This window comes from Phoca vitulina, unplaced genomic scaffold, assembly GCF_004348235.1.
Source record: "Phoca vitulina isolate PV1807 unplaced genomic scaffold, GSC_HSeal_1.0 scaffold43, whole genome shotgun sequence".
NCBI classification, from domain to species: Eukaryota; Metazoa; Chordata; class Mammalia; order Carnivora; family Phocidae; genus Phoca; species Phoca vitulina.
The window spans coordinates 6,392,738-6,408,370 of NW_022589746.1; the positions used below are offsets into that span (position 1 = coordinate 6,392,738).

Sequence of the window (15,633 nt, forward strand, 5' to 3'; positions counted from 1 at the left end):
ATCATAGCTGTTATTTCTTTTATACAAATACGAAAAGTGCAAAGAAGGGGCGTCAGTTATCAGAAGTAACACTCCCAGAGTCCGTACTAGGTTATAAGTGACTGATTCTCAAGCCAGGGCTTGCCACAGGGTAAGCCCACTGCAATATGAGCCTTCAGTGCCCACCTAACCTAACCACAAGTTCAAGACTGCAATGATGCCCTGACTACAAATAAAAACAAACTAAACATTAGATCCCCACCAGGGTTTTACTGGTCACTTAGGATTCTTTCCTAATCTTACTGATTCGACAGCTAAAGGTCACTTAGTATGGCTGGAAGCCAGGAAGGGGAAGAGGCCAAGGAAGAAGCTACTCTACCCGAGGGATCCCAGGTTTGAGGAAATCATTCCCACACTGTGTTTTTCACCAATGTGTAAGCAGTTCAGACTCAGCTCTCTCAGATCAGCCTTCACTTGACTCCTAATATGACCTTGACTGTGGATGCTGGAAACACCAAAGCCCCGCCCCCCGGAAAGGACCCCTGCCAGAGAAAGTTTATTAAGAATGAGAAACAGCCCTTGAACAAGGTTTTTATTATTCAAACCAGAAGCAGAGATTTGGGAGGTATTAAAATATTTCCCACGTCCCTAGGGGAGAAGGGGCAGCAAGGCTGACCTCAGAAGACTTCTGGTGTCTTTCAGACAAAACCAGAATAAATCATTCCGGGGTCTATCTGGGATGAGCACATCCTCTGCCAGGGACACTGACGACTCAGACACACAGACAGGAAAGTCGGGGGGAAGGCTGTTCAATAGCACTATTTCACAAGACATCCAGGGGCACCCAGAAACTCCGTGTCGTTCCATCTCCTTAGAAACAGCTCTGGTCCTGATTCCGAACCCAAGAGCAACCAAACCTCCTCCTCCAACCAGGAAAAAACTTCTTTTTGAACTATCACGCCAAAGAAATGTCTGGAAAACCTCACCCTTTACTGTGCAGTCAGGGCTTCTTAAGAAGGGAAGACAGCAAGGCGGTATTTTCCATACTGCTTATGTCAAGAGGAAACAGATTAGGATACTTATTAAAGAGATTTGGGTAGGAGTTTAACTCAAGGAAAGAGAGAGACGCTTAGCATTGGGACCCCATTCCACCTTCACTCACTAGGGAGGCACCTACCTGTACCATGATAAAGGATGAAGTGGAAGTTTCTTTCTCCCTTTTTAAATAAAAGAGAATGTTCCCCAGTGATCTTCCCTCTACAAAGATCACATTCTAGTTTCATTCTGTGTTTTCACAGTGGACTTTGGCCTGGAATGTTCCTTACTGAGCTTAAAGCTTTCTTGGATGATTATCAGTTCCAGAAGCAACAGGAAATAGCAGTGATGGCCTACTCCCCTCTTCCACGGGGTTTGCAAGTCAAACCAGAGATAACAGCGACAACATTTTTAACAGAGAGAGGGAGAAGACGCAAAAAGGCATTTTCAAAATTCTGTTCATTAAGCCAAACCATGAAAACTGGCAGACATTATTTAAGTAGCACCTTGGCTTCTAGAAAAGGATGCGGGGTCTATGTCTGAAGCTAGACATATTTAAGTCAACCTCAGCTTGATTCCTGCTCCTGCTGCATCATCTTTTGTGAAGGAGCCAAGGAAGGGGGAAAAAAAACTTCCCCACAGGCTGTTCCACAGGCACAGGGACCCTCTGGGAATATCAATTGTCATGGAAACATTAAACTGGAAATTGGAAAAGCGACATTCAGCCCCAAGTCAAAAGAAATACCAAATGAGGCTCATACATTTAGAAGGTGTATCTTTGACTTGAGTGTTTTGCAGAGGAAGCAAGAAGATTTTATGTAAGACCTATCATTGGCACAACAATGTCTTTTGATTGAAAATATCTGCAAGTCAGCTGATGAGTTATTGAGTTAGCATTATGTAACATTTGACCTTTTCAGTAAAGGGGAATTTATAAGGTTCTTGGGTCTTTAATCTTGATAAAACACAGCCACAGAAAATAGTCATGACTTGAATATAGACATTATAATAACGCACAGTCCTTGGCTTAAATCGACCTCTGTAAATTAAGGACTCGAGGTTAAATGTTGAGAGGTAGGCAATGCCGAGGTGTTATGCACTTCATTATCAGTAATGCCAACTAAAAATTGAGGAATATCTACGAAAGTTCAGCCCGCTTTGCTATACTCCTCTGTCACAGGCAATCTGAGCAAGTACCATGGGGGGTAAGGTAGAAAAGGAGCCCCCCCCCCCCACCACCATGATGTCGCAGGCTGAAGTGGCAACTTTTGACTTGAAAATTGTCTTGGGAATAGTCACCTATCAGGGATAATATTTGCCAATATGCTTGTAATCCTCCCAACTTTATGATGCATCTGCCTAATGGAGCATACCATGGGGCAGACATCCTGAGAATCAATTCTAGGCTCCACAGCCAGAGGAGAAATGGATATCCAAAGTGGACTGTTGAGTTCGGCCCTTATTGTTCATTAAAACTTGCTAGATAAGCTTTTAGAGAAAGGCATGGGCACTTACCTGTTTTAACTGTATTCTTCTTAGGCCAACAACAAATCCAAGCTAAGGTGTTCATGACTTAATGATGAGTCCTTAGAGGACTTTTCAGAGAAGGCTGGAAAGGGTGGTGTTGAGGCCAAGAACCCAGTCCCACTCAAATCACTATATCCTGTATGCAACCATGCACTCCACCCCTCTGCTCTCCCCCAAGAAGCCAAACCAAGAAGGGAGAGTGGTATTTGCTTGCCCACCTTGTCGAATGATGGTAGTTGGCTCTCCGCCATGCAGACTGGCTCTCCCAATGGAAGGCTCACTGATGTCCGTCCAGTAAACCATCTTGTCCACACAGTCGAAGGCCAGTCCAATGATGACTTTATCCTGGAAGTACAGACAGCGTAAGAGTGGCCCACTCACTAGCATCTGAGTGATCAACGATGGTGGGAATCTTTCGCATCTTTACAGGTATCTGGACGCCTTTTTTTTTTTTTTTAAGATTTTATTTATTTATTTGACAGAGAGCGAGAGAGAGACAGGGAAGGAGAGAGCAAGCACAAGCAGGAGTGGCAGAAGGAGAGGGAGAAGCAGGCTCCCCTCTGAGCAGGGAGCCTGATGCAGGGCTCAATCCCAGGACCCTGGGATCATGACCTGAGCTAAAGGCAGACGCCCAACCAACTGAGTCACACAGGCACCCCTGGACACCTTTTTAAATGAAGTGTCTTCAAGTCTTTAGTCTACCTATTGAGTTGGGAGTTCTTTATGTAGTTCAGATAAAAATCTTTTGTCATATATATTTATATGTGCGTGTGTGTATGTGCATATTTCCACTCATTATGTAGTTTTTCTCACTTTTTTGTTTGCTTTTGTTTTGTTTTCATTTTCTTAATGGTGTTTTTCAAAAGCAAAAGTTAAAAATATTTATTAAGTTCAATTTATTTTTGTTTCTCTTATGACTAATGCTTTTTATATACCATCTAAGAAATCTTTACCTACCTAAAGATCATTTTTAAAAAAAAGACACAAATAGGGCGCCTGGGTGGCTCAGTCAGTTAAGTGTCTGCCTTCAGGTCATGATCTCCAGGTCCTCAGATTGAGCCCCCGAATCGGGTTCTCTACTCATCGAGTCGGGTTCCCTGCTCATTGGGGAGTCTGCTTCCCCCTCGGCCCCTCTCCCTGCTCGTGTGCTCTCTCTCGTGTGCGTGTGCATGCACACTCTCTCAAATAAATAAATAAAATCTTTAAAAAAAAAAAGACAGAAATATTGGAAAGGAAGAGGTAAAACCACTCTAAGACAATTTGATTGTTTATGTAGAAAATCCTGGGGAATCCATAAAACTATTGTAACAACTGAATCCAGTCCAAGGCTGCAGTGTACAAGGTCAATATAAAATGGTATTTCTACATACTAGCAAAAAATAAAAAATTTCAAACACTAATGTTTATAATAGCACCCAAAACAAAGTATTTAAGAAATATTTTTAAATGTGCAAGATTCTATACTGAATACTATAAAACATCACAGAGTAAATAAAGGAAGACTCAAATAAATGAAGACATAAATTAGTCTAATGGATTGTAAGATTTAATATTGCTAAGACATCAGTTTTTCCTAAATAGAGTTAGAGATTCAATGCCATCTAGATCAAAATCCCAGCAGGCTTTTTTTCCCCTTTGGTAGAAACAAGCTTACTCTAAAATATCTACGGAAATGCAAAGTGAATATATAAAGAACTCCTACAACTCAGTAACAACAAATAAGCTGATTACAAAATGGGCAAAGGATATGAGTAGACATTTTTCCAAAGAAGATACATGAATGGTCCCTAAGTGCATGAGAAGATGAGAATATCGCTCATTAGAGAAATGCAAATCAAAACCACAATGAGACACCACTTCACACCTATTAGGATGGCTATTATTATAAACCAGAAGATAGTAAGTGTTGACAAAAAGGTAGAGAAACTGGAATCTTTGTGCTATGCTGGCGGAAATGGAAAGTGGTGCAGTTACTGAGGAAAACAGTATGGCAGTTTCTCAAAAAATAAAAAAAAATCTGCAGAATTACCTTATGATTCAGAAATTCTAGGCCTGGTTTATGTTCAGAAAGAATGAAAGCAGGGACTTGAACAGATAGATATGTGTACAACCACATTCACAGCAGCATTATTCACAATAGCCAATGGGTGGAAGCAACCCAAGTGTCCATCAATGGATGATGCATAAACAAAATGTGCTAAATCTATACCATGATCAGCTTAAGAAGGAAGGAAATTCTGACATCTGCTACAACATGGATGGACCTTGAGGACATTCTGCGAAGTAAGCTGGTTACAAAAGGATAAATACCATAGGATTCCGAATGCATGAGGCACCCTAGAGGAGTCAAATCCATAGAGACAGAAAGTAGATGCGTGGTTGCCAAGGGCTGGGGAAGGACGGAGTTATTACTGAATGGGTACAGAGTTTCTGTTGGGATGATGAGTGGATGGTGGTGATGGTTGCACCATCACGATGAAGTAGTTAAAAGGGTAAAAATACCCAAAAAACAAATACATTAAAAGAACACAGTGAATCTTAATCCTGTTGTTTGAGCGCCCTCCCCTCCACCTATCCCACCTCAATTTTTTGCTTTTCACAGCCTCACTTGACATTTAGGCTCTGCCCTTCGTCTTGGGTGACGATGACTGTCACAAGGGGCTCAACCCACTCCTGCTACCTGAGTGCGTGCACCGGAGGACACAAAGAAAGAATGACAATTGCCCCTGAAGGGATTTATGTTTCTGAGAGGCAGCAGAAGAACACAGAGATCACCTATTCATTCAGCAAATAGTTTTGGCTCTAAGAACACCACTGTGAAACAAATACCTCCATGAAAGAGATGGACGGTTGCTGGTCTCGCGAGCTTTACGTTCTTAGTGGGAACATACACATCAGATACAGAACATATATGTTGATATACAATGTATCACGCAGTGCTACGGTAAAGACAAAGCAGGATAGGGAGACAGAGAGCAGTGTGGACAGGGCGGCCAGGACAGCCTTCCCAGAGAGGTGATGTGCCAACAGAAATGTGAATGAGGTGAGGCAGGGAACTGCACAAGTGTCTGGGAGGGTGAGGACTCCAGGCAGGGGGGCGGCAAGTGCAAAGGCCCTGAGATGGGGATACGTGTGTGGTGAGTTGAGGACCAGCAAGAAGGCCAAACGGCTGAAGCTGGCGGGGGGGGCGGCGGGGACGGTGACAGGGAATGGGGTGGGAGAAGTGGCTGGAGGCCATGGGAAGAACTGGATTTTATTCTGGGTGAAGGGAGAACCCATCAGAGGGTTTTGTGCAGGGGAAGAACATGAATCCAATCAAGGCTAATGACAAAAGGTTTTGAAAAGCCTCTTCACTCCTTACGGGACCTAAGGGTCCCCCTCTGCCCCGGCAACCCTGACCGAATCGTGCCAGAAGACCCCAGTTCTCAGGTCTGGTTTCTTGCCGAGGGCTGGGGGGGTGGTCAGGATTGCAGATGAAACTGGAAGGCTTTTCAGAAGTGTCCAACCTCTATCTAACGGACAAAAACCTCCAACTCACAAAATGCATCTTTGATGCTTTGAAAAGCTCGAAGCTGAAGCCTATTATTGCCTCAGGGCAGATACGAGGATCTAGAGTTGACAGTCTGCCAAACATGAGCCGCTGTATTAATTTAGCAGGAATGGCAAGGTCGGACCTGGGAGACGCACACAAATGAGACACCTAGCCCATGTGACGCCCCCACCCAAGGGGTCAGACACCACAGTGGTCTCTGAAAGGCCTTCCCGCTTCTGCTCCCAACCCCTCCTGGAGCTCCACAGGCAGCTCAAGAATACAGTGGCCCCATCTAGAGATGGACACCTGGGGTCACACGGAAATCAAGAGGCCCCTGAGTCCAGGGGTCAGGCCCCGGGGCTGGTCTAACAACCCGCTGCTTGATTTCCCAGGTCACCGAAGCACCGAAGCTAATTGCTAATGTGCAATTAGCCGGCACTCACCGGGGCGTGAAGCAATGTCTTGGCTTCTGTCTTCTGCATGGTGCTTCCTTCCAGGGGGACGCGCTCTATCTTCCCAGTCTGAGCAAAGAGTAAGTGGGTCCCAGGTGGCAGGGGGATCACAGCAGTAGGAACGGAGGGTCCATGGTGAATCGGCGGAGCCACTGTACTCAGACCTGGGTGGCAGGAGAGGTCAATGAGCAAGGCCTCCGTGCAGCAGGAACACACGCACGGGGTCATGCCACCTTCGTGGCACCGCAGATGGCAGAGCCACACAGTGCCCACTGTACATCTAGGAGCACAAGGAGCAGAAAGACCACAGAGGGCATTTGTGAAGAAGATAAGGCAAGGCATGAGTTTAATATTAAAGGTCATGTGAAAACAAACAAACAAACACCCAACAACAACGGCTTAGCCTTCCCCTTACTAGAAACAGAAATAATGTAATCATTCCAGCCCTGCTCTGGACACTGGCTGCCACAGTGAACCAAAACGACAGCAAGAGTAGCCCCCCAAAACCCCTGCCCCCAGGGAGCTCGCACTCCAGGGGAAGGTGCTGAGCTTCCCAAGACGGGAGGGGCGCTCAGAGCAAACCTGCCCTACACTCCCTGTCCCGCGGGGCGGGCGAGTCACAGACCCAACCCAACGAGCGGGCACATGCCCTCCCTGGGCCTTCCAGGAACAGAATGATGGTCAGGGGCTCATTCTCCCCCAGGTTCAGCCTCGCCTCCTCAACGCAGACTCCGATGCGTGGCACCACTCTCTGGCTCCCCCCGACGAGACAATGTCCTGAGAAGGGACAGGCAGCCCGGGCTGCAGGGGGAGGGGCCGGAATGGACGAGTCGCGGCCCTTCCGGGGCTCTGTCTCCAGCTCTCTGAAGAGAGAGAGTTGGACTCGGTCCTTACTGGGGCCATTTCCACTTCTTTCTCCGGCCTGCCTGTCTTGCCCATCGTACCCAGTCAGTGACATAAACCAGGCTGGCTGACTCCTTTACTAGCTCTGGACTCCATCCCTCCTCTCTAAACTCCCTGCCAGCAAGCCAGGTGGTTCCCTCACCTGTTAGGCACCCGCCGGAGCCGCTCACTCCAGCTCAGCTTCTACCCATCAGCCAGCGGTATTTCTAAAACCCGAACCTGGTCGCATCAATGCATGCTCAAGACCCTCCCCGGGCTCCCGGCTGCCCTCGGGATCGACCCCAGGCCCCTCTGCTGGGCATCCAAGGCCCTCCCCTGGGCTCCCCTCCTCTCTCCGACCTCTCAGCCTGCACCTGCTGCCTGCAATCGGCCTCCTCAACCCCAGCGTCCCCAGAGCTGCTACCTTTGCCTCTGCTCAATAACATATTCGTCTGCAACACCTTCCCCAACTAGCCCACCACCCTCGTAAGCCTCTGGGTTTCTCAGCCCCCTCCTCTCTCATGGAGCTCCTCTCCCTGCCCTACACCTGTTCACCTGTCCCGCGAGGTTCTGGGGGCCGCCGCTGTGACTTCCCCCTCTGGACCCCCGGGCACTGACCCCAGCATCTGAAGCTCAGTTAATGTTGGCTGCATGAATTAAGGACCACTCCCTACTCAGCAGCCTCTTAGCAGCTTTGGGAACATATCTGGTAGAGGATCAATCCTTGATCCTCAGCTGAATTGAGAATGGAGCTTCAAGGACTGATTGATTTTGGTCACTTGTGACAATGACCATTTCCTACACTTGAGACAGAAGCAGGATTTTAGAGCCGGGATCCATCCTAGAGATTGTTTTGCTCCTCTCTAGTGTGGAGGCTGAGGCAGTATGGGTCCCCAGCAGCACAGCCCGGCCGGCCTCACGCTCCCCCCGCTCCCGGCCCTGCACCTCCCAGAGAAGGCCTTCGGTTGGCCTCTTCCAACCCTGCCACATCCCAGCCCGCAGCTGCTGGGAGGCCAGGTGGCCACTGCAGGGAGTCTGTCCTGAGGGACCCACAGCACACATACCCTCTGCTACCAACGCGGTGTGGCCACAGCCAGTCCCACCGAAATTTGTACCCAACAGGTGTGCACAGAGAGGAAGAGAACAGGTATGAGGAGAGGGTTGGGACAGAGAGATGGAGGGAGTGGGGTGCATGATGAGGGAGACAGAGAAGAGGGGTGCAGAGGGAAGAGAGGGAGGGAGGGAATGGGGTCCGGGCCGGTGGAGCAGTGCAGGATTTAGGGCAGACAGAACGTGGCACCTGTGTCCTGGGAAAGGCCCCCAGGGCTGCTCACGGGCATGGGGACTCTGATCCCTGAGGCCCTTCTCAGACCCAAGCTCAGCGCAGCGCTGCCCTCCGACTTACAGGGGGGCCTCATCCCAGGCCTGGTCCTGGTGCCCTCCAGCTCACGGCCGTCACGATCCACGCACCAGCACTGGCCCGTGCTGCCGTGGCACTGGGTGGGCACGTAGTACCCATGCTCGTCACACTCAGGGACAAACAGGCCGGGCCGCTGTGAGCCCGTCACCCCCGCTGCCCTGAGGATGTGTTCTCTCTCCAGTTGGCATCGGGTTTTCTCCATTTCTACGACAGAGACAAGGACAGGGCAGGTGGTCAGCTGTGTGACCGGGCAGTGTCCACTGCGAGAGACCCGCACCGGACGCAGACCCATGGAAGCTCATCACTGGGTTTTGTGTTGTTCATTTTCTAAAATTGAAAATATCATATTATTTAATGGATGTCACGGTCAACATCATATTTACGTTTTCTTTTCTCTCCTCAGCGATTTGTTTTGTTTGTAAACACTGAGACAAAACTGACAGAACACAAAATTAGTTATTTCACAGTGAACACTTCAGTAGCATTTAGTATAATCACGATATGACGAAACCATCACCTCTATGGAATTCTGATCCACTGTCCTCAGCTCCAAAGGAAAGCTGACACCTAGAAGCAGTTTGCTCTCCACTTCTGCCTCTTCCCAGCCCCTGGCAGCCAGCAACCTGCGATCTGTCTCCATGGATTGCCTCTCCTGGACATTTCCTATAAATGTGACACATACGTGTCATGCATACGACACGTGACCCATTGTGTCTGGCCACTCTCACTCAGCAGGTTTTCAGGGTTCATTCACAGTGTAGGATCCATCAGTATGTCATTCCTTTTCATGGCTGAATAGTATTCCACAGGATGGCTAGACCACATTTTGTTTATCCATTCATTACTTGATGGGCATCACGGAAATTTGTTTTAAGAAACTTCATTTCTCTGAAATTTGTCCTTTTTTATCATCTCAAGCTTCTTGATTATCCACAGCGAGTCCAGGTCAAAGATTTGGGAGACCAAACATCCCAGGGCATATTTTCCAACATTTGTGTTTCCTTTTAACAATGAGCTCGTGTTTGGCATGAAACATGGCCTCTTAACCGTGGAACTTGGATCCCCAGGTAAGGAAATAATTCTCTATCTGTGGGGAATGGCCTGGAATCAATCAATGACTCCCCAGTACGCAGAGCTGTAGCTGGTTCCACACTGGCTGGAGTATGGCCACAACTCTGCAGTTGTGGCATGAAAGCAACCAAATATAATACATAAATGAATGAGAGTTCCAATAAAACTTTATTTACAAAAACAGTGGGCCAGATTCAGCCTGTGGGGATTCTAGTTATCAACCCCTGCTCTAGGGCATTGCTAGTTATGTTAGGGAGATATTTTATATAAATATAAAATGGTATGAGGAGCGGGTGGGGCCTTCGGTTGGCATATTAATTCACATATTAATGTGTTAACTAATATATTAATGTATTGGTAATAATATATATATATATTTTTTTTTAATTTTTTATTGTTATGTTAATCCCGGTAATAATATATATTGTAACGTAACATACAGTACTCTGTTTCACAGAACTTTGTGTCTGAAAAGTGTTTCTGACTCTCGGTTCCACCACTTTCTGTGTTATCTTGGGCACATCAGCAACACTGAATAAGCCACACCCCTCACTGTAGGACAGCAATGGCGGCAGTAACTAATCTCATGTATTACTGTGAGAAGTGAAATATGATGAGACAATGCGTACAGATGGAATTTGAAATTCCACATTCAAATGTTCATTTGTGTCTATGTCTACACATGGCCTCCACAGTGACGTTCAGTAAATGTTTAAAGTACCTTCTGTCTACACTGCCAATTCTCACGCTAGCCTGCTTCATGTGGTTGCTCCCGTGATCAGAAGCAGTGAGTGGGCCAGGAAAGTGTGTGTTGAACCTGGCAAGGGAAAAGTGGGTATGCTTTCCCTTTTGTCCTAGGGGCTAATATTAAAAAATAAACCAACAAACAACATATTTGCTGTAGGAAGAGCCAAATGAAGATACAAATAAGTCAAATGCTCGAGAATAAAGATGTTGGGTTTTGTTGGCCCTTGGATGTAGAACTTGTTTACTTCCTCAATATCTTGCATGTGTACAGGGTTTTAGAGTTCCCATATCAACTGTCTCCATTCACACATGTTTCATTTAATTCTCTACTACAGTTGTATGCAATAGACAACTCTTATTTTTTACACCAAATGAGAGACCCAAGGCTCAGATTGGCGAAGAGGCTCCCAGGCCACAGCACTAGGAAGTGACTCAGCTCAAGCTAGAACCTGGGTCTTTGGATTCCTGGCCCAGGCCCTGCCCCTCTGCATCCACGAGCCCAGTGCCCAGAACGGCTCACGCACACTGGACGTGTTATGTCAACGGTGATATATACAAGTGAGCTTAACACACTCACTGAAATTATCTGTGGCCCACAGACTCAGTTTCCTTCCGTCGATGTCTGTGTATGGTGCTGCCTTTCCAACTAGAAAACAGGCCTGGTGTTGTGTGTGCTATCAACCACACCAAACTTTTAAGGAAGTAGGGGTTACTCCATTTTATGTGGCTGACAGTTTGGTGTTGACATGGTGTTTGGCCAACATACAAAATCTCAAGTGATCTACAATTTATAGAGGAACTTTTAAGTGCTGTACCTTGAACTTATAAAGAGGAGGAGAAAACCTACCAATTGTGACTCAGGAAATGGAATTTCAAGTATGTTTATGGAAAGCTGTGATGTCACTGGGTTTTTTGGGATGGTTTCCCAGCCTGGCCAGCAGGCAGCAAAGGCAGCCCTAGTGGGAGCCCCCTGCTGAGGGTCTCACCCCTCCATTGCGGGTGGGATGGGGAGGGGTAAAGAGACACATTTCCTGACCCTGTTTCTGGCTGATAAAATGACAACTCGGGCAAGATTCCTTTTATTCACCTAGTCTGAAGAAGCAGGCAAGACCTGATATTTATCCCGGGAAGAGCAGGGGTGATTTTCTCAACGTTGGGGACAAAGAAAATGAGAGAAAAATGAAATAGTCGGGAGAAATAAGAAAAAAGCACCTTTTAAATCTCTTGACTTGCATTTTATTTCCTTGCCCGATTAAATTTCTCTGTGTTAATTCAAATAAATAACTATTGTAGCCTCTGATATACTCAGTGGGGTGGAGGAACTCGTTCGCCGAGGCCTTACTTATTCAGCTTTTTCCTGTCCAGTCTGCCCCCACCAGGGGCCAGCTATTCCTAGGGGCTCTTTCACACACCTAGATTTATCTATAATAAAAATAATCTGACACCAGAGACCTTAAGAATTTTTTTTTAAAGGGTCTTACTCAAGGGGCGCCTGGGTGGCTCAGTCATTAAGCGTCTGCCCTCGGCTCAGGTCATGATCCCAGGAACTGGGATCGAGGCCCACATGGGGCTCCCTGCTCAGCGGGAAGCCTGCTTCTCCCTCTCCCACTCCCCCTGCTTGTGTTCCCTCTCTCTCTGTGTCTCTGTCAAACAAATAAAATCTTTAAAAAAAATAAAAAAAAATAAAGGGTCTTACTCAATTTTGAGAAAAATTGCCATAGAAAATTCTCTTATACAAGGAGTTCAAGGAACTTTTTGTAAACCAAAAATTATTCAAGCCTCATGTTCTTTGTAAAACAAAGGAGATGAATTATAGACTTTCTAGAGCCCCTTCTAGATCTAACTGGGAAATTCAAGTTTTCTAACATTGGGTTTGCTTGAAGCAAAGGGCACACTGAAACACAAACAAGACATATAACAAACAAAAAGTGTCCATTAAATTGTTCCTCAGCTTTCTTTTCTTCAAGTTGTATTATCCTAAATGTTTTCGTCTTTCCTTGCAGCCCTGCTCTCTGAACTCCTGAATTACCTTTGTGTCTAAAGATGTGTGGTGTGTCTTTCGGTGCAACATACTGGTAAGTGTGACGGGTGCCAAGCATGAAGAGATGTAATCAAACATCGGTAGGCTTGGTATTTGCCCTTAAGGATCAGGCTTTACAACTCTAGCCAGGACTTTGTATATGCCTCTTTGATCCGCTAATAATCCACTTTCCTACTTTCCAAAACTCTAGACAGTTACATTCCCCCAGACAAGGTCGGCGGCTGTGGTTGTCAGCCTCCAAGATGGCCCCAATCTCCTGCCTCCTGGCATTCTCACATTTAGGCAATTCCCTTTCACACTGTCGGAGGGTTGGCCTGTGATAATAGTATTACCAGAAGTGACAGCTTGTCACTTCCCAGATGAGGTTACAAAAGACCGTGGCTTCCATCTTGGATGTGCTCTCTCTCTCATCACTTGCTCTGGAGGGAGCCAGCTGCCAGGTCTTGAAGTCACTGAGGCAGCCCTGTGAAGACACCCAAGCTGTGAGGACCTGAAGTCCTCAGTCCAACAGCCCATGAGGAATGGAGGCCTGCCAGCAACCACGTGGGTCCCTCAGCCCCCAATGAGCCTCAGAGAAGACCGTAGCCCCAGCTAATACCTTGACAACAACCTAATGAGAGACCCTGAACCAAGACCACCCAGCTAAGCTGCTCCTGAATTCCTGACCCTCAGAACTGTGAGATAATATTTATGTTTTCAGCTGCTAACTCTGGGGATCCTTTATTACAATAGATAACTACAATTAACCCTTGAACAACACAGGTCTGAACTGTGGATTTTTTAAAAAAAGATTTATTTTAGAGAGAGAGAAAAGGGGGTGGGAGAGGGATCAAGAAAAACACATGAGCGGAGGGAGGGGCAGAGGGAGAGGGAGAATCTCAAGCAGACTCTGAGCTGAGCATAGAGATCGACACGGGGCTCGATCCCGTGACCCTGAGATCACGAACTGAGCTGAAACCAAGAGTCAAACGCTTAACCGACTAAGTCACGAAGGTGCCCCTGAACTGTGGATTTTTTTGCCAAACAGTATGTAAATGTATTTTCTCTTCCTTATGATTTTCTTAGTAACATTTTCTTTCCTTTAGCTCACTTTATGGTTAGAATACAGTATATAATACATATATAACATACCGACTATGTGGTCATTGGCTGTTTATGTTATTAGTAAGGCTTCTGGTCAACAGTAGGCTATCGGTAGTTAATTTTTGGGGCAGTCAAATGTTATACACAGATTTTCAACTGGGTGCGTGTGTGGGGGGAGGGAATCAGTGCTCCTAACCCCTGCATTGTTCAAGAGTCAACTGTAACATGGGGGCCTTCAACCTTTCTGGCCATGACCCACAGGAATACATTTCACTCAGCAACTCAATACACACAGGCACACTGATGCGCGTGCTCACATACTCACCCATTCACCAAGACAAGCGTCATTTCATGAAACAGTACTTTTCCCTACTATGTACACTCTACCTACTGGGATGTTTTCCTGATTATTGTTTTCTGTTCTATTCCATTGAAAAGAAAAGATAATAGCAGTCTACTGAACTGATTTCACAATCCACACTTGGGTTGTGAGCAAGAGTGCAGAGGTGCAGCGGGAGCAAATCCCAATTTCTTTCTTTTTTTTTTTTTTAAAGATTTTATTTATTTGACAGAGAAAGATACAGCGAGAGAGGGAACACAAGCAGGAGGAGTGGGAGAGGGAGAAGCAGGCTTCCCGCTCGGGATGCGGGGCTCGATCCCAGGACCCTGGGATCATGACCTGAGCCGAAGGCAGACGCTTAACAACTGAGCCACCGAGGCGCCCCCAAATCCCAATTTCTTGTCTTGCCTGTCATCGGGTGACACTGCAGTCGCCATGACCTTAACCTACTCACTCACCCTCAAAGCCAGTTTAGTTTGGTTCTTGTAAAACTTGTCCCCACTGTACACAGTAGGTACCAAATTAAATGCTGACTGTCTGATTCCCTGCACTTCTCTGTGTTTGGCAATAGGAGTCCGGATGACACTACACATTATTTTTCTCTCTGTTAATATTTCATAAAATATTTTAGTCAGACAAAATTTAGAAAATATGAAGAAAACCTCTGTGTTCCTATTCCAGGTGAAAAAAATAATTAGAAATACGGAAGCGGCCCCTATGCAGCCCTCCTCAATCCCAACTGCCTCTCTCTCACTGTGCAGGTAACCTTGAGCCCTGAGTTTTTGTTTTTCATCCCTATATATGTATTTTGTAGCTTTCTTACATATGTATACACACTTAGGTTTATTTTCATACGGTGTTATATTTTACATAAACGGGATCATACTGTATATATCCTTCTGCCACTTTTTTCCTGCTTAGCAAGTTTTTGAGATTTATCCATCAACTCCAGCTCACTCATTTTAACTGCTGTATATTATTTCATTGTATGAGTTGTACCAAAACTTACTGGTCCATTCCTCCTGTTGATAATCATTTAGATTTTTTTTGTTACAATACTCAATGAACATTCACGTATATTTCTAGTGCACATCCTCTCTCGATGATATAACTAGATGTTGATCTTAAGAGAATGGGATGGAATATATAAACAATCCTAGCAGATAGCTCTGATTGGTTTTATCCTTGTCCCGTTTTCATATCTCAGCCTGCAGGGCTGAATTTGTTTCTATTTAGTTAACAGAGCCTTAGAGAAGGGGCAAGGAGTGAGGTTAAAAACCAAAACCAAAAACCAAAAAATGAAACATCTGCTTCTTTTTGAACTGGCGATTTAAGCAAGCCTAAGGAAATAACAAATGTTAGTCATTTTTAGTAGCTGCTGGAATGTCTTGACTGAGATTATCATGAACTCTTCTCTATGTAACCTGCCTATCAGAATCTATGGGCGGCATGATGGTTTTTACCCACAACTTCAGGAACAAAAGGTTGGCCCTGCCTCGGTTCTTCTTGGCTGGGGTTGGGAAA

General features: G+C 46.0%; 1 protein-coding gene across 1 annotated transcript in view; it reads right to left on the reverse strand.

Annotated features, from left to right (window-relative positions):
• The window catches only part of NID1 (nidogen 1), an 81,124-nt gene that overhangs the window by 6,978 nt on the left and 58,513 nt on the right, over positions 1–15,633 (reverse strand). Inside the window, exons 13-15 of the mRNA XM_032430337.1 lie at positions 8,813–9,031; positions 6,517–6,689; positions 2,760–2,886 (exon numbers count right to left, since the gene is read on the reverse strand). Of these exons, the coding sequence (XP_032286228.1) occupies positions 2,760–2,886; positions 6,517–6,689; positions 8,813–9,031 (519 nt within the window). The remainder of the gene's footprint in view (positions 1–2,759; positions 2,887–6,516; positions 6,690–8,812; positions 9,032–15,633) is intronic.